General features: G+C 39.1%; 1 protein-coding gene and 1 long non-coding RNA gene across 4 annotated transcripts in view; one reads left to right on the forward strand and one right to left on the reverse strand.

The window, feature by feature from the left end:
• The window catches only part of dtl (denticleless E3 ubiquitin protein ligase homolog (Drosophila)), a 32,276-nt gene extending 15,869 nt beyond the window's left edge, over nucleotides 1-16,407 (forward strand). For 2 of the 3 annotated variants that reach the window (XM_048535513.1, XM_048535514.1), the window contains exons 10-15: nucleotides 3,776-3,880; nucleotides 5,707-5,819; nucleotides 8,396-8,485; nucleotides 9,323-9,449; nucleotides 10,928-11,760; nucleotides 15,113-16,407. In XM_048535513.1, the coding sequence (XP_048391470.1) occupies nucleotides 3,776-3,880; nucleotides 5,707-5,819; nucleotides 8,396-8,485; nucleotides 9,323-9,449; nucleotides 10,928-11,760; nucleotides 15,113-15,169 (1,325 nt within the window). In that variant the 3' untranslated portion in view covers nucleotides 15,170-16,407. The remainder of the gene's footprint in view (nucleotides 1-3,775; nucleotides 3,881-5,706; nucleotides 5,820-8,395; nucleotides 8,486-9,322; nucleotides 9,450-10,927; nucleotides 11,761-15,112) is intronic. The other variant, XM_048535515.1, reaches the window with a different exon arrangement.
• The window catches only part of LOC132210010 (uncharacterized), an 84,238-nt gene that overhangs the window by 7,424 nt on the left and 57,287 nt on the right, over nucleotides 1-19,527 (reverse strand). The window contains exon 3 of the long non-coding RNA XR_009446153.1: nucleotides 5,176-5,380. This is a non-coding gene — a long non-coding RNA (uncharacterized LOC132210010). The remainder of the gene's footprint in view (nucleotides 1-5,175; nucleotides 5,381-19,527) is intronic.

Raw genomic sequence — 19,527 nt, forward strand, 5'->3', positions numbered from 1 at the left:
TGGAAGAGCCAGTCAGTTAGTGAACACTTGGAATGAATCTTATGTTAGGCAGTGCTTGGCAAGATTTAATAGAATTATTGTTATGGGGGGACTCTCCTATTTGGGGCACAGACAGGCGATACTGTGGCAGTGAGCATAAATGTAGAATGGTTTTTTGTTTTCCCAGTGCTTGGATTAAGGATGTTTCTAAATGTTTCAAGCGTATTGTTAAAAGTGAGATTGAGGGGCCAGGAATTATTGTACAAATTGGTAGGAATGATTTTTTTTTAGGTAAAAGATTAAAGCAGTAGAGAGTAAAGTTAAGAGGTTAGGTAGAAGATTTAAAAAATAAAACCTTAAAAGCCATAATGTCTGGTTTACTCCCAGTGCCAAATTCAAACAAGAGCAAGAACAAAAGGTTAAAGGTGGTAAATCAATGCCTGAAGAGCTGGTAGGTTGTTCAGGGATTCAGGCTTTTTTCAGCAATTTGAATGTCTTTTGGGATAGAAAGGACCTGTTCAAAAAAGATGGGCCCAACCAAAACTGGATAAGGACCAATATCTTAGCAGGGAGACTTTATACTGATAGAGGAATTCAAGTAGCAGTGTTAACAAAAGGATTGATCAGGAAGCTTCTGAATGTGAGGAGAACACATCAATTAGACAAGAGAGTCAGAGAGCGTAGTAACTCTGAAGAACTAAATAGCATTTATTTCAATTCAAGGGGTCTTTAGAGATAAGGCTGTTGAACTCTGCATGTTCAAGAACATGGGATTGAGACATCATAGCTATTACTGAAACTTGGTTGAGACATGGACAAAACTGGAAGCTCCATGTTCCCAGTTTTAGATGCTCCAGGAAAGATTTTAAAAAAAGTAGGCAAGAAAGGGTTGGGAGTTGTCGGCGGGGGTGGGGTGTTTTTTGATTAAGGAATACTTTACTGCTATAACTAGGGAAGATAGTTCTGAAAAATCCTGCAGTGAAAATGTACTGGGTAGAAATTACAAATTAGAAGGGAAAGATGACTTTGATGGGATGGTACTATAGGCTCCCTGACAGTAAGAAAAAAAATAGAGAAACAAATATGTATCGGGAGATCTCCAATATATGTAAACACAATAAAGCTGTAATAATAGGTGTTAACTTCACAAACATTTGACTGAGACTACCATAGTGTTAAAGGTTTGGATGGAGGAGAATTTTGTCAAATGTGCTCTAGAAAATTCTCTTTCTCAATTTGTTGATCCTGCTACGCAAGAAGGAGCAAAACTAGACTTTCTTTTGGGCAATAAAGCAGGGCAGGTGACTGGAGTAAAAGGTGGGGAAACACTTTGGGTCCAGTGATTGTAATTCTGTTAGTTTCAAAATGGTTATGAAATAGGATAAGCCTTCCATAAAAGTTAGTTTTATTTGGAGTAAGGCAAATTTCAAATGGTATGAGACACAAACTTTCAAATGTTGATTGGAGTAGGTTTGCATGTATAAGGATGTCTGACAAGTGGGAGGCTTTCAATAAAGTGGTGATAAGAGTTCAGAAGTGTTCTGTTCGTGTTAGAGTAAAGGGTATGGCTGGTAAGATTAAGGAATAATGGATGAATAATGATATTGAGGTTGTACTCAGGAATAAAAGAATTTTTTTTAGATATAGACAACTGAGTTCAATTGAATGTCTTAATCAATATAAAGCGTGTAGGGGCATTCTTGAGAGAAATCAGAAAGGAAAACAGGGGTATGAGATAGCATTGGCAGATAAGATTAAGGATAATCCAGAGAGATCCTACACGTACATCAAGAGCAAGAGGGCAACTGGAGAGAGGGTTGGGCCTCTTAAAGATCAAGAAGGTCTTCTTTGTGTTGAACTCCAGGAGATGGGAGAGATGCTAAATGAAAATTTCATGTCAGTTATTATTGTGGAGAAAGAAATTGAGTTGAGAGAATGCAGAGAATTAAATTTTGTTTTAAAAACAGTTCACATTACAGAAGAGGAAGTTTGGTAAGTTTTAGAGAATATAAAGATGGATAAATCTCCATTACCTGATCTAATGAATCCCATAACATTGTCGGATGTAAGAGCCGAAATTGAGACCCCTTGCAGAAATATTTGCAACATTTGTAACTATAGTTGAGGCGTCTGACCAGAGGGTGGCTAATGTTGTACCTTTGTTCAGGAAGGTTGTAAGAACAAATTGGGGAACTATAGACCTGAGTCTGACTTTGGTTGTGGGTAAATTGTTGGATGTGATTATAAAAGGTAGGATTTATGGACATGTGGAGAGGCAAAAATTTATTAGGGCATTGTTAGAAAGCGCCCATTTATTAGTCAGCATGGTTTTGTGTGAGGAAAATCATGTCTCTCAAACTTTATTGAGTTTTTTGAAGAAGTTACCCAAAAGGTTGATGATTTCAGAGCTGTAGACATTTGTTTATTTGGAAATTAATAAAACCTTTTGACAAGGTTCCGCATGGTAGACTAATTAGTAAAGTTAGCTCACGTGGGATTCGGGTTGAGTTGCCAACTGGATACTTAATTGGCTTAACAGCAGAGTCAGAGGTGGAGGGTTGCTTTATGGACTGGAGGCCTGAGACCAGCCGTGTTCCATGGCGATCAGTTTTGGGTCCTCTTTTGTTCGTCATGTATAGAAATGCTTTGGATGAGAACATGGAAACAATGGTTAGTAAATTTGCAGTTGCCACCAATTTTGGTGTCATTGTAGACAGTGAAGAAAGTTTTCGAAGAATACAAAGGGATGTTGATCAGAGGTGTCAGTGGGCTGAAAAAATGGTAGATGGAGTTCAGCCTGGATAAGTGTGAAGTATTTTGACACAACAAACAAGAAGAGGGCTTGTACAGTTAATGGTAGGGCCTTGGGCAGTGTTGTAGAACAAAGGGACCTAGGGGTGCAAGTACATAATTTTTTTAAAGTTCGCATCACATATAGGCAGGATGGTTTAAAAAGGCATTTGGTATGCTTGCCTTGATTGCTCAGTCCTTTTGAGAATAGGAGTTGTGACATTATATTGACGACGTACAGAACATTGGTGAGGCCTGTTTTGAAACTGTGTCCACTTCTGGTTGCCCAGTTATCAGAAGGATATTATCCAGCTGGAGCGGGTTCAGAAGAGATTTATCAGGATGTTGCTGGGTATGGAAGATTTGAGTTATAAGGAAAGGCTGGATAGCTGGCACTGTTTTCACTGGAGCATTGGAGGTTGAAAGGCGACCTGATAGAAGTTTATAAGATAATGAGAGATGCAGATGGAGTTTATGGTAGTTGTCTTTTCCCTAGAATGGGGGATTTCAAGATAAAGGGGCGTATTTTTAAGGCGAGAGGAGAGATTTAAAAAGACATGAGGCAATTTTTTGTTTGCATAGAGGCTCATTCCTGATGAAGTGGTTGATTCGGGTATATTTACATTTAAAAGATATATGAATAGGAAAGGTTTGGAGGGATATGGGCCATGATCACGCAGGTAGAACATGTTTAGTCTAGTATTACCTTCGACATGGACTAGTTGGACCGAAGGGTATGTTTCCGTGCTGTATGACTGTACTCTCAGCTGCCATCATTCAAATAGCAGTGGCAGGAAGCAAGTCCTGTAGAAGTAAAATACTAAAGTACTTTATGTCATGAAACACTGAATGTAAAATCTGCCATGTGACGGTCTGAACGTGAAAATATAAAGGACCTTAACTGTAGTTGGAAAAACAGAGTTAACGTCTCGGGTCCAGTGACCCTTCTTTTTCCTAAAAGAATTTCCTAAAATAATTAGGGAACTTCAATCTCTTCACATTTTAGGGTACTCCAATGTTGTCTTGGATTCAAAAGGCTCCAATCTTTTTGCAAACTGCACCGATGATAATATTTATATGTTTAATGTGACTGGCCTAAAGACTGTACCAGGTAAGTGAGCAATTGTCCAATGCACTTGTGGTGAGAGGGTGAAGAGGAGCTTTTAGACTTACTTTACTTAAGACTCTGTAATGTTTCTTGTCCCTTCGTAATTTTATTTTTCTTTAAAATTATGATCTAGATTATTGTTGCAGAAAGTGTGTATCTGCAACTGTTTGTTTCCAACTTGGCTGCACTTTATAAAGTAAAAATGCAAAGTATTTTAGCACTTCTCATATCAAAAGATCGTATGTAGATGCTATTTATAATTTTATTATGTCCACACACCCCCCTTGTAGACCTTACTGAAACATTCTTCAAATGAGTGACTTGCTTCAAACTAACAAATAGGCTCTATTTAAACTTCAGTTAGTGTTGGTGCAAAGAATTTAATGGAAACCTAGTCCAAGCTGACACTGGAGTACAGGCACATTGAGATGTTCCTTCAACAGGTGTCCCTCTCATGCACACCTAGCATGAGCTCAGATTTCCACCACAATTCTGAGATTCATGCAAAGTCAAACTGCACACCAAAGTGTAAATTACAACGTGAATTTTAAAAAAGCATTTAATTTGTGTAATCCATTTTGTGATCTCATCAATCTAAAAATGCAAATTACATTAGAAATTACAAATAAATTAAAGAAATGGAGCAGTTTATGTACAACAAAGCCCCACATAAAGTATTAATATAGTCACACAATAACCAGTTTGTGTAGAGCATTTTGTGTTTGTCTTGTGATCTTAAGTTAGACCAGAAGACACGGGTGGAAGTAAGGCCATTCGGCCCGTCGAGTCCACTCCGCCATTTAATCATGGCTGATGGGCATTTCGACTCCACTTTGCTGCACTCTTCCCATAGCCCTTGATTCCTTGTGAGATCAAGAATTTATCGATCTCTGCCTTGAAGACATTTAACGTCCTGGCCTCCACTGCGCTCCATGGCAATGAATTCTACAGGCCCACCACTCTCTGGCTGAAGAAATGTCTCCTCATTTCTGTTTTAAATTGAACCCCTCTAATTCTAGTCTCCCCACCTAACGGAAACAACTTCCCAGCGCCCACCCTTTCTAAGCCATACATTATCTTGTAAGTTTCTATTAAATCTCCCCTCAACCTTCTAAACTCTAATGAATACAATCCCAGGATTCTTAGCCATTCATCGTACATTAAACCTAGCATTCCAGGGATCATCTGTGTGAATCTCCGCTGGATATGCTCCAGTGCCAGTATGTCCTTCCTGAGGTGTGGGGCCCAAAATTGGACACAGTAAGTTCTTGATCAGTGAGCAAAAGAGTTAGTTGTACCTGAGGCAAAGTTTACAGGCTGTGTCCTTTTTGACTTTTCCTGAAGTTTCCCTGTGTCTGATATCAGCTGGCTGAGGGAACAAGTCGAAGTTTTGTTCCATATCACTTGCTGACAATGTTCACATTTTCAAGGTTCTCGCCATAGTAAATGACATCATTTTGTTAGCTGCATTCCCAAAGAAAATCTTGATTTGCCTTGACTGTCCTGTGTGAAATTAGACATAACAATGTGAGGAAGTAGAGGCACAGTTCAATGAGTTTGTATTATACTTTCCTCTAAAGTATAATCTGACTCCATTTAGGAAGTTCAGGATCACAGACAAGACAACGATTAAAGACTTTGCACCATTGAGGGAGAATGCAAACTCATGGGGAATGTACAGAAATAAGGACAATTATCCTTCACTTTTATGACCTATTTTGCATGTTTTCAAAATTTCCAATAAGTTAAGACCTAAAATCTGATGTTAAATCACACTTGTGAAATTTCTTTGTTCTCCTTTTATTGATTTGTTCTTATGTTTTATATAGTGGCAACCTTCAGTGGTCACCAGAACTCCACTTTCTATATTAAGGCCAATCTCAGTCTGGATGATCAATTCCTCCTTAGTGGGTCCACTGACCATAATGCCTATATATGGAAGGTAAGTGGCTGTGCAGTTGGAAGTGGAAATAGGTGCAACACTTGATAAAGCAACACTCTTCAATCTGCAAAGAATACTTCATTTTCGGCAGGAACTCATGAATCCTGATTAGATGTGGGAATCTTGTTTGCTTGCCCCCTCACACTCATAAGCCAATGAATGCTGTGGTGCATTATAGCATTTCTGCTACGACTTTGGAAGTACTGTAATCAGATAGTCAACTACATAGCTCAGGACTGTTAGCTGGGGACATTCTTTTAATTTGCATAGAATGAGGCCACTGTAGTTGGATCTCTGCAAGAACATCTTGACTGGCACTGTTCTTCTGTGCTTTCCTTCTGAGCCCTTAAATCATTTCTCTTTAAATCGTTTTAATTTTCTTTTGAAAGCCACGATTGAAACTGCCTTCAACATGCTCGCAGACTCTGCATTGCAGATTCTATCTATTCACTGTGTAAATGTTTTTATCTCTTCCCCGTTTTATCTTTGACACTTTTGCAAATAATTTTATATTTTTTTTCTAACTCTTATTTTTGACCTTACTGAAAACAGGAACAGTTTCTCCCTATTTACTCTGTCCAGACCCCCTTATGAATTTGAAAACCCTTACAAAATCAGGCCTCCATCTCCTTTTCGAAGAAAAAAATCCCACTTCTCCAAATTTACCCTCACAACTGAAGTCTCCATCCCAAGAATCATTATATTTTCTGTACTATGTCCAATGCCTTTACATCCTTCTATAGTGGGGTGTCCAGAACTGGACACACCTCCAGTTCGGGTGGCTGAATTGGGACAATTATTACAATGTTAGGTGTAACCAGATTCATTGGATGAAATTATGTCAATTTCACAGGGGCAGACAGCATAGTGAGCCACTACCTGTACTGACTTCATAGGCATCTTTGTTGATATCACTAGAAGTGGTGCTCGACTAACAGTTATTTTTCCTTTATTCTTCCACAGGGGTCAGTTAATTGACTAGAATTTAATATTTAGTAAATCCCCTTACCATCTTGTAGAGTGAGTATACTCAAAAACTATACATAATCAATTGTTTCTTTCAAATGGAGAGCAATGATAGTGATCTTTTCTAGACTTTGGTTTGTAACAGGCTCTGCCATGATCCTTAGATATTGTATTTAATTCAGGATCAACATTTTGTTTGGTTTCAGTGTTTGTGTTAGTACTTTGTCAAATTCTAGTAAAGCCTAGGCTCAAATTAAGGATTTTGCTCAAGTATTTGGTTAAAATATTTTGTACCCAGTACTCACTCAGCCTGGTGGGTTTTTCCTGTTTGAGTTCATTGCAGCAGCCAATATATTAACTGTCACATTGGTTTCAACCGAGTTTAAGGGTGACTCATCAGGATACTGAAAACCTGCAAAACTATTGTAGGAGAATGAGAATCTTCCTGTGATTGTTTCATTAAAAGAATACAAAAGGGAAAAGAGGTTTATGTGGTGTGATGATTTCCTGCAGCTCAAGCTTCACTGTTTTAGGTCTATTAAATTGACACTGACTTCATGCTCAACGGTCTTCTCTCAGTGCCTCAAAGCATAACACCAATTATCGTCTTGGGTAATGCAATTCCATTTTGAAGTGATAGCTGCTATTCTATGCGAGAGTTTAACCAGTACATAGCCAGAACCATCAGGTACCTTCTGAACACATATTTGGAAGTGAAATGCTGAATGTAATGAACCAGGAGGCACACGGTTATGATCACTTTACTGTGCAATGTTAGCTGATCCTAATTGTGGCAGCCTCAGGTTCTGGTGTTAAGACAGAGAACTATTAGTTGGAATTGCTGCTCCTGTATGCTACCCAATTACTTTGGGAAAGTTATCCCAGGTGCAATAGATGAAAACAGAATTTGGCTTGGTTGTAATGCCCTTCGGAATTGTTTTTCATCACATTGAAGTTTTAATGAAATTCTTTATTGCAGTCACCACAGGAAAGGGAAGAGAGATGGAGCAACTGCAGAACTTGTTGCAAGATCTTTCAGTGAATTGTACAGTTCCAGATTAGATTGGTGTAGCAGGAAACCTTTTTCTCTACAACAGATCAACTGCAAACACTTTTGTAATCTCCTGTGTTGATGAATAATTTCATGATCTATTGTCACTTATCCTTCATTTTGTAATTGTGTGAAACTGCCTGAGTCAGACTGGCCAAATGGAAGGAAGTTTGAACTGACAATTGCCAAATTCTGTTGTCTCCTCACTAAAACTTATTGCATTACCTGGCACAATAATATGGTCCATGTTCCTAAACCGTGCTGGAGTCTGTTTGGCAGCATTCCAATATAAACTGATGTGAAAGTTTTGTTATGCTGTAGCATTTTGAGTCACAGTTAAAACTACTCAAGACAACTTCATAATAGTAATTTGAGTCTGAACTGCAATACCGTCATTAGAAATTGTACCACTTAGAAGTGTCTGACTTGATCTCTGGGGTTTACGATTACATCAATGAGACCTAATCAAACTCAACAATAATACAACAAATGATGTTTGGCTTATTGAATTATCTAGCCTTATTGCAAATCAGTTTAATTCTAGTTCTCATTATTTCAGGTCTCTGACCCTCTACATCCTCCAACAGTGCTCCAGGGACACAGTCAGGAGGTGACCTGTGTGGCTTGGTGCCCTTCAGACTTCTCCAAGGTCAGTTTGTATGCTGGTGATTTGTTCCTATTTAAAGGGGAAGTCACTGGACATTTCGCTTTTTAAATGCTATTTGATTGTTCCAGATTATAGGGGGAAGTATGTTATTGATGTTAATATATGGGCCAAACACAGATAAATGGAACTAGTTTAGTTTGCGAAATCTGGTCAGCATGGACAAGTTGGATGAAAGGGTTTATTTCTGAGGTGTATGACTCTTTGAAACTTTGCTAAATTTAAGGATCTGTGTCAACTATTTTGAGTAAAATCATCAACATAATTAATGTTTTGAAAATTTGCAACCTTTTCACTTGTTAAGTATGTAACATTACTTTTCACACTAGTCCTATTATTTGTTGGAATTGACTTCACAGTTACACAGAATTGTAAATTGTTCAGCTCACATTTTGAGCTAGTTAGGGATAGTATAGAAGTTAAGTGATTCTGCTAAATTTCACCAAAAGTATTTGATCAGCTAATTGTTAACCATACCAAAATTAGTACCTTAATATGTTGTGCATGAGTATACTTTGAAGAGTATTTGAATCTTGCCTGGAAATGGTTGGTTTTATTGGTGCGTCTTTAATTTGGTATTTATGGAAACATAATTATCTTGTATGATTTTGGCTTTATCAGTCATGGGTTTTGTTAGGATTTAAGAATACCCCAAAACTGAAAAAGGTTTCCATTGTAATAGCTAAAATGATTAATTGTGAAGGCCTGTTCTTTGGTGCAAAAGTAAAAGCACTTTCTACTCAAAGCCTCTCCTGTACATTTATGCATCAAAAAGCTTCAAGCATTCTGGAGTAGTAACTGTATTTCTCTGCCTCCTTTTAGATTGCCACTTGTTCTGATGACAATACTGTCCGAATATGGCGCCTTGTTCGAAAAATGGATGTAGCGAGATCCGATTTGGTGGGAACCGCGTGCCAGAAGAAGCATTTTGAGAAAGGTGAGAAAAGAGGTACGCAAGGAATTTGAGAACGTAGCCTTACATATGGTAGCAGCATGATCTGAACTGTTTTTATTTATTCTTTCACAGGATGTAAGTGTTATTGACCACACCACCATTAATTACCCATTCCTAACTGCCCTTGCAGGTGGTTGTGAACTGCCTTTAATGAATCGCTGCAGTTCACGGAGTGTAGATACATCCACAGTCCTGTGGCAAGTTCCAGGATTTTGACCCCAGTGACAATGAAAGAACAATATTGTTAGGCAGGGATATTGTTTAGAAGGAGATTTGCAGGTCATGCTGTTCCCATGCATCTATTACCCTTCTTCAAAATGCTAGAAGTTGCAAGTTTGAGCATCTATTAGCCTTCTTCAAAATGCTAGAAGTTGCAAGTTTGAGCATCTATTACCCTTCTTCAAAATGCTAGAAGTTGCAAGTTTGAAAGTGCTGCCTAAAATGCCTTGGTCAGTTGTTGTCATGCATCTTATAGATGGTGTACATATTGCTGTCATGCATTAGCCTGGTCTCATTTGGTGTCTGGTCCACAGAAACCCCTAAGATGTTTTCATGTGTATATATGGACAACCACTGAAATGTAACTCATCAACCCTGAATGTGATGAAAGAACATTGACAGGAGAGTAGATGTTGTCTTGGGCAACTATGCTAAGCAAAACCAGTGTTTTCAAAACTTCTAAAAAATGGATGCAGTTTGTCATAAACTGCTGACTATTCAGCACATTAAATAGAAAACTAGGTTAATGTTTTTAACAGTGACCAGTAGCACTGTTCTGAAAATACTTAACCTGTCTTTCTCCTTCATGTGCTGTCTTATTTGGTGTACTTTTCCACTTTTGTATGTTTTTATCTCAATTTTTTTTTCCTTTAATTAAAAATTTTGGGCACCATCATTGATGAGAATGAGGTTTTTGAGTCCCCATAGTTGCTTGTATCTTAATTGTTTCGATTGTAATGTAGTTTAGATACCATTTGCCATGGTGGAGAGGAAAGTGGTTATTTGAACAGAAATGAAACATTTAAATGCTGCATTGATCAAAATGCAGTTGGGACTACTTTATTGTAACTTACCAAGCTGAACAGCAAATATGAATATGGAAATGCATAGAAAAAGTCTTTAACTAAACTCAATATCCCTGCCTAACAATATTGTTCTTTCATTGTCACTGGGGTCAAAATCCTGGAACTTCCCACAGGACTGTGGATGTATCTACACTCCGTGAACTGCAGCGATTCATTATGTTGTGAATTGTTGTGCCAGCAGAGATGAGTTTTGCCAACAATTTGCACAAGATTGTATAAGTATTTATGGACACATCGTGCTTATGGACTTAGAGGTACATTCCAGGATTTTTTTGATAAAATGACAAAGGTATCTGTAAAGTTCATACATTAGCATACTTCAGTGACAGTTCCTATGTTAATTTTCAAATTTTAAATCTCACTATGTTAAAATCTTGCTTTTACCAGATGCTGTCAGTCAACCAACACACAATACTCCTCCTAAATCTCCAGTGATAGAAGGTCCAAAGCTGCTGTCACCACAGCAAGCTGCATGTGTCCCTAATGTCTCTGGAGGTTTGCCTTTGTCTTCCAGCACACCCACCTCTGCGGCTCAAAGGGTCTTGGGCAAGAACTGTAGATCACATCAGATGGATCAAACAAGTTCAACTTCTCCAAATTCAGCCTCTAGGAAAACGTCGATCAAGAAGTGGATCATCAAGAGTCCAAGCACTCCTAACTCCTCCCCTGATCTCCCTGATACTTCACCCAGGGGTGTGTTGGTTCCAGTTGAACAATGTCAATCGAAAAATGTCTCCGTCACTGTAAATAACCAGATTCTAGAGAAGAAAGTTAAAAGAAGATTGGACACCAGTGATGGGTCAGTAATGAACAATTGGAAGAATGAAGACAATGGCATTGTCTCAGGAATCAGCCCCGTTTCTAAAAGATGCAAAGTTGGTATCTTCTGCTTAAAGGAGTACAGCAGGAAAAACCCACCGAATGAATGCGTAGAAGATACAGAGATGAAATGCTGTGAATGTAACACTGGGGAAAATTTAACTCCGGCAAGTCCTTTCCCCAATCCACCTACTACTTCTGTCTGCAAGTTTCAGTGCAGCCAGCAACCTGAAATGCACGACAAAGAAAACAGTTCTCCTCAAAAGTCAAACTGGCTTACAGATCTGGGGTTCAAACAGAAAACTGAAATGAACATTAGGATGGGGAGATCATCCAACAGTCCTGCATCCTCTCAGAGTCCACCAGTAAAGAAACGGGATGAGAGGACAACAGGCTCACCGGTAAGTCATTTATTGCAGTGCTCTGCTAGATTTTAATAGGTCCATGTGATGGAATTCTGTGAAATAAACTTCACAAGTCAAAGTCATACAGCACAGAAGAGGCCCTTTGACCTCTCAAGTCTGCACCAACATATTTACATTGATCCCACTTTCTTGCACTTGGCCCATATCCTTGAATTTTATTATATTTCGAGTGCTCATCCTTGAACTACTTAAAGATTGTGAGGTTTCCTGCCCCAATTACCTCCAGGCAGTGCCTTCCAGATTCCCGGCACACTGCGTTAAAAACAAAATTGCCTCAAATCCCCTCTAAACCCCTGCCTTTTACCTGAAAATTGTGCCATCTCATTGACCTTTCAACTAACGGGAACAAATACTTTCTATTCACCCTGTCAAGTGCCCCTCTCAATCTTATACACCTCACTTGTGTATCCCCCTCAGTTTTCTCTGCTCTACAGAAAACAACCTGTGCCAAAGCAAACCTCTCCTCATAACTAAACTGCTCCATCCCAGGCAACATCCTGGTGAATATTTTCTGCACCCCTCCAGTGCAATCACATCCTTCCTATGGTGAGATGACCAGAACTGTACACAGTGCTCCAGCTAGCTGTGGCAAGGACGCAGAATGTACTCTGGGTGAGGCAGCTACCCAACAATGTGGAAAATTGCCTAATTAGGTCCTGTATACAAAAAGCAGGAGAAATCTAGTGTGGCCAGTTGCTGCCCCATTAGTCAGCTCTTGATCATCAGTAAAGTGATGGAAGGTATCATCAACCATGTTAATCAAGCAGCACCTGCTCAGCAATAACCTGCTCAGTGATGCCCAGTGTGGGTTCTGCGAGGGCAACTCAGCTCCGGACCTCATTGCAGCCTTGGCCCACACATGGCTGTAAGAGTTGAATTCCAGAGATGAGGTGAGAGTGACAACCCTTGACGTCAAGGCCGCATTTGACTGTAGGAGCTACACTACAACTGGAGTTGACAGGCATCAGGGGTTATGGGGATTCTGCAGATTGAAGTCACACCTGACACAAAGGAAGATGGTTGTGGTTGTTGGAGGTCAGTCATCTCCGCTCCAGGACATCCCTGCAGGAGTTCCTCGGAGTTGTGACCTCAGACTGATTACTTTCAGCTGCTTCATCAATAACCTTCCCACCATCAGGTCAGAAATGGAGTGTTTGTTAGGGTTACAACTGACCAGAAACTCAATTGGACTTGCCACATAAACACTGGCTACAAGAGCAGGTCAGAGGCTAGGAATAACAGAGGTGAGTAACTCACCTCCTGACTCCCCAAATCCAGTCCATCATCAACGAGGTACATGTCAGGAGTATGATGGAATGTTTCTAGCTTGTTTGGATGAATGCAACTCTAGTAACACTTGAAGCTCAACCATCCAGGACAAAGCAGCCCACTTGATTAGCACCATAAACATCCACTCTGGCACTGATACTCAGTAACAGCAATGTGTACTTGTAATCCTTAGACACACCTTCCAAACCCACAACCACTTGCATTTAGAAGGAAAAGGATAGCACTATCTACATATTTCTCTCCAGGATGCTTGACATCCTGGCCTGGAAATACAGACTTTCCTTCAGTGTCATGGTGAAAATCGTCAAATTCGTTCCCTAGCAGCATTGTGGGTCTCCCTACAGCACCAGTTCAAGGGGGCAGCTCACCACCACCTTCTCAAGGGTAAGTAGGAATGAACAATAAATGCTGGCCCAGCCAGCGAAGCGACGTTGCATGAGTGAATTTCAAAAAAACACTGGCACGTTCAAGTTGCAGGCTGCCATTGCTCTCATTTGGTTTTAGGCTTTGGTTAACTTTCAGAAGGTACTGTTGTTTTTGTTTGAAGTAGATTTTCATTGTCCAGTTTGCTATCTGAAACTCTCTTAATGTGGTAATCCTGCATGAGGGGTTTCTTCCTTTTGTTTATTCATAATTCGCAGCCAATAGGAATGCTCTTTTCCAAATGCTGTCTGCACGTTTAAGAATCCGAAATAAGATCTCAGAGGTAAAAACTTGCCGAGTCACTCAGAATTAGTTCAAACATCTTTCACTATTGCACTTCCTGTCCCTCAATTTTTAATAGTAAAAAATTATAGAGCACATTACTCTGATGTGTAATTCATATTATTCAACAGCTGGTCAATTATATCTAATTTCACCTGTGTATGAACAGCCTTTTTCTCCTCCATATTTTTAAAGCAGAGTTCCCCAAGTCAGTTACTTTTTCTTATTTGTCCATGTAATGGTGTCACTGGCAAGAGTGACATTTATCACCCATTACTAATTGACTTTTGAAAAGATGGTAGTGAGCCACCTCCCCTGAAATTCTGTGTTGGGGTGGATGCTGCTGGGTTTTGACTATGTTGAAGGAATATTGATCTGTTTCTAACTCTGACTTTCTGAATCTTGGAAGGCAACTTGCAGGTGATGGTGCTTCCTTGTTCTTCTGGTTGTTATTATGGATTTGGAAAGAACCTGAATGAACTGCATTTGCAACTTGCAGGTGGCACACGCTGCTGCCACCATGCAGTGGTGGAAGGAATAAATTATTATGCAAAACCAATATGAGAAGTTTCACAAAAAGCGTGACTAAGATCTGGGTTGCAATACCAGAGTATTTGTAGAAGACCAGTTCAGTTGACACTTTTTCACAAGGGAATTAGACTGTTCCCTTACAAATAATAACATTCAAGCAAGGCAAAAGATCGGAATTAAATGAATCGCTCATTCAGAGTGCTAATGCAGATGTGATGGGCCGAATGGTGTTCTGCGCTACAACAATTCTGTGATTTAATCGGATGGTGTGCAAATTAAGCTTTGCCCTAAATGGTGTTAACCTTATTAAGTGTTGTTGCAGCTTCATCCATCTAGGCAATTGGAGAGCATTCCATCACACTGGTAACTTGTGCCTTTCAAATGGTGGAAAGGAGTCAGGAGGTTATACAACACAGAATTTCCAGTCACTAACCTGTTCTTGTCGTCACTATTATATGTTGGTACAATTCTGTTCCTTAATAACCTCCAGGATGTTGATTTGTGTGGGTGCCTGTTGAATGTCACAGTAATTTCATTAATGGAAAATCACTTCTGTCTGCCCAAACCGCACTGTTCTATAGGTTTTCTTGCATCTGGACATGAACTGCTAACCATTAGAAACCCTTGTTTGCTTTGCCTCAGTCAAATCAATTGGCTAATGTTGGCATGCTCCATTTAAACTAATGACCTAAAAGCAAGACATGGTGATTAATTTTACTTCCATGTACAAACTATTACCCCCCAAAAATTATACTTCAGTTTGGAAAAGTTTGTCACAATAAACTTTGTTTTTGTTCATTAGACTCAAGCTTCTACACGCAAGATCTCTTCATATTTTCAACAGAAGTCATCTGACTGACCATATTGTACTTCTGAGAATGGATAAATTATTGACTTCAATTAGTGCTGCATTATGACCTTGCAGCATTCTTGATAGAACACTTGTCTTCATTGTGCAGCTTGTCCTGTCTGTGCCATCAGTGATGGTGTAGTTTTTTTTTCAATTAGTTTGTCAGTGAAGCTGGGTTACTACTCTTTTTAACTATTTGTTTGCAATTTTCCTCCTCTTCCCCAATAAAAAATATCCTTCACCTATCTAGGTAAGAAATTATATTCTGATATCCAAATATCTACTAATATTGGAGCACCATACTAGATATGCACAGATTGTGCCTTGTTCATGTACAGAACTGGCCAGTGGATTTTTATGTATGTATGTAATTGTATTAAAACCATTGTGAAATAAGCAATCACAGAAAAAAGACAATGGGCAAAACCAAAATTCATGTATTTAGCTGATCACTAATTTGAGTGCTGAAATAATTTTGTTTTGCTTTTACACGTTTTGTAAAACAAATTCCATTTGAATTTTGTTTTTAAATGGCATTTTCCAATATAACTTTACCTTTGCTTTTACCTTCAAAAGACACTACTGAGTTAAAATTATGTATACACACTGGTCATATTACTTGTCAGTTTTTAATCAAACGTTCTTCAAAACTTTGTGTACTTTAACATACTTGCTGTTCCGTGTACTAATTCAAATAGTGGAAACCTGGCCCATCACAAGTTGGAACTAACTAATTTGCATAGTTTATGTAGATTTTACTACCCTGCTTATGATTGTTTATTGTTATACAGATCTGTATACAGAGTTGAAAAGACCTAGTTGCAAAGAATGTATAAAAACCAAGCATGAAAACTGTAATCACATCATGCAACAGTAATAGTGGGGAAGCATTTTGTTAATGTTTAAGTCAAAGCAATCATTTGTTTAGATTTGAAAACTGAGCTCCCTGCTGTTCCTTGTGTCTCCTGACTTTCTGATTTTAATGCATGCTGAATTGACCCTGTGAATTGATGAGGTTTTATCATGGCTGATGCACAATCACCTTTCATTGGTACCTGTGTTTGATAACTTTTCTGGAAGAATTATGTTCCTAACTATGCCATGTCAAGATAATTTTACTAATGTTGTGGAGTGTTATAACTCAAGCTTGTCTGTCGTAGTTTTACTAAGTCTTCTGATCAGAATATCTAACAATTGTCTGATAAGAGATGAAAGTTTTACATTAAATAATTATTTTAAATTTAAAATTTAAGTTTCAGCAATGCATTGATCCTCTCAAAGACCTGACACAGTTTCAATTGGTTTCTTCCATGAGATCGTGTTTCTACACTGTCATGTATTCACACTTTTGCTGCAGTACAGAATTAATCCTGGCATCACCTTTAATAGAAAGTGATTCTATTCAAATTGATGTCCGGCTTGTTCGATAACATAAGCAGATGATCATGCAAAACAGCCTGTCTGACCTCATGATAGTAGTCATAGTTATTTCATTCTCTGCCAGCATCTTTGGCTGCCCCATTCCAAGTTGGCTGTAACAGACGTGTGTGACAAGTGCCTTTCCTTGTGGCAACAATGAGGGATGCCTCTGGCAGAAACGTAATTGAGCATATTTCAGTATGTTTAAAACAACACTTGTGGTTTAGTCTGATGCTGAGAATTATTGTGTGTACCCAGATTTGCAGTTGTCTGATTGAGATACGGTGGAAGTTCCAAACATTAGAGACAATAGGTTTAAGGTGAGAGGAGGAAAGCTTAAAAAGGAAACAGGAGGCAAGTTTTTTTTATTGATTTTCTTTCCTCCAGGTTATTCTATTTTATATATTCTGTACTCCAATTGCAACTCTCTGAAGCCATGTTTCAACCCTTGCACGGGAAAGCTACGAAGAAAGTATACTCGAGGGAAATAGTAAACTTGAGGGAAGTCGGGACAGCAAAAAGAGAGAGTTGGAGAGTTTTTGTAAATTGGGTTAAGGAGAATCCAAAGAAATTCTACAAATACATTAATGGAAAACAGTAACCAGGGAAAGAATAGGACTCTTAAAGGTCAACAAGGCAGTCTGTGTGGAAATGTAGACAATGGGTAAGAAACTAAATGAGTATTTTGTCCATATTTACTGTGAATAAAGGATATGTAAGTTAGAGAACTTAGAAAAATAAATAGCAATACCTTGAAAAACATCCATATTAACAGGTGGTGGTGCTGGACGCCTTAAAATGCATAAAGGTGGATAAAACCCCTGGACCTGATACTGTGTGTCCTAGAACTTTGAGGGAAGCTAGGGAAATGATTGGGCATCTTGCTGAGATATTTGTATGACTGGAGCATGGCTAATGTGGCGCCATTATGTAAGAAAGGTGATAAGGAAAAGTTGGGGAGCTGTAAACTAGTGAGCCTGACTTCAGTGGCAGGTAAATTGTTGGAGGGGATTCCGAGGGATGGGATTTACGTATATTTGGAAAGGCAAACGGCTGATTGGGATTGTCAACATGGCTTTGGGCGTAGGAAAGTGTCTCACTAACTCATTCGAGTTTTTTGAAGAGGTGACAAAGAAGATTGAAGGCAGAATGTTGGGCATTGTCAATATGGACTTGAGCAAGGCGTTTGACAAGGTTCCTCGTGGTAGACTGGTTAGCAAGGTTAGATCACATCCAGAAAGAGCTAGCCGTTTGGATTCAAAATTAGCTTGAAGGTAGGCAAAGGAGGGTGGTGGAAGGTTGGTTTTTGGACTGTGACCAGCGGTGTGCCACAAGGATCAGTGCTAGCTTCATGGCCTTTTGTCATTTATATAAAGGATTTGATGTGAATATAGGAGGAATGGTTAGTAAGTTTGCTGATGACATCAAAATTCGTGTAGTGGACAGTGTAGAAGGCTTTCTCAGTACAATGGGACCTTGATCAAGTTGACTGTGCTGAGGAATGGCAGATGGAGATTACTTCAAATTAATGTGTAATACCAATAGTTGGTGGTGTCGATTTTCCATATCATGGCTACCAATGCTGGATTGGGGTGGACAAGGTCAGAAATCACACCACCAGGTTATATATCCAACAGGTTTATTTGAAAACAAGCTTTCAGCTGAAGGAGCAAGACTCCGAAGGATTGTGTTTTCAAATAAACCTATTGGTTAATATCCTGGTGTGTGGTTTGTGAGCCTGCAATACCAGCTGTGGCCACAGATACTAGCATGGTGCAGAACTGCTGGCTTCAGATTGGCTGGAACCCTGCCATGGGTCTTCCTCGTGGAAACAACAATGAATCCTGCCTTGTAATAATAATCCTGCAAAATTAAACGGCCAAACTGAACGAAGTGGGCCTGTCCTCAATTTACATTGGGCTGCAGGATGTATGCCCTCAGCATATAATCCACAAACGTTATAGTGTGGAACTTACAAGCTAAAATCCTTACACAGGAAATCTATTTCCTCACAGTTCTAAATGATCTCCTTTCTTTACAAGAAACTTTCACACATCTGACTTCTGCCAGGGCCATAACTGAAAAAACCAAAGCTTTCCAAATTATGGAATCGTCTCCTAAAAACAAAATGATTCCTCTAAACAGAAAGCAAGCTAAGGCTCCTCAATGTTTATTCTGTATAGTCCGAAAACACTCAATACAAAAATATTTCCATTATCATGTTAGGAAGTTTTTCTGTCTTACTGGATTTTTTAAAAAAAAGAATGCTGCAGAAAAATTCATCAAGTTAGTCAGTAAACTCATTCGTACACAGTCAAAATCTATATACCTCTAGTTTAAAATGAAACTCCAAAAGAAGTATGAAAATATATATAAATCTCTATTCAATAAAAGAATTAGCATGTAAGGTGATTGTGGGTTTAGGGTAACAATTGGTGTTTGGGCGACTAAGGTAACTTGGAATAGGGAGGGCAATGTGGGATCATGTTGGGTTGGGAAGGTCTGATTTAGGAGGGTGGGATTTATTCTTACAGGGTGCAAGAAGTTGGAGGTGGTACGATAGTGGATAGATGTGGTAAGTTGTGGGGATCAGCTTATGTAGAATAGGTTTTAATTGTGTCCCAACCTTCAGGAGCCGTCGACGCAACAAAAGCTGAACTTTCCAAATTATCTAACATTAGAGGGTTACCTCAGAGTTCTGAATGCAGAGGAATTACTCATCAGAATTCTCTCTTTCCCAGTTAAATCCCATTGGGTCAGTTCAGTCTAGGATTCTGCAGGGTCCTAAGATGCAATTCGAAACTTCACTGCTCCAATGATTGTCCGACCAGTGGAGAATCTGGCCATGAATTGTGAAACCAGTCAGGGAAGAGGTGTGCCACTTCCAGGAACAATTTTTGTCTTGTGTAATTAGACATGATTAATTATTAACCTGATACTGAGGAATC

This window comes from Stegostoma tigrinum, chromosome 9, assembly GCF_030684315.1.
Source record: "Stegostoma tigrinum isolate sSteTig4 chromosome 9, sSteTig4.hap1, whole genome shotgun sequence".
Classification (NCBI taxonomy): Eukaryota; Metazoa; Chordata; class Chondrichthyes; order Orectolobiformes; family Stegostomatidae; genus Stegostoma; species Stegostoma tigrinum.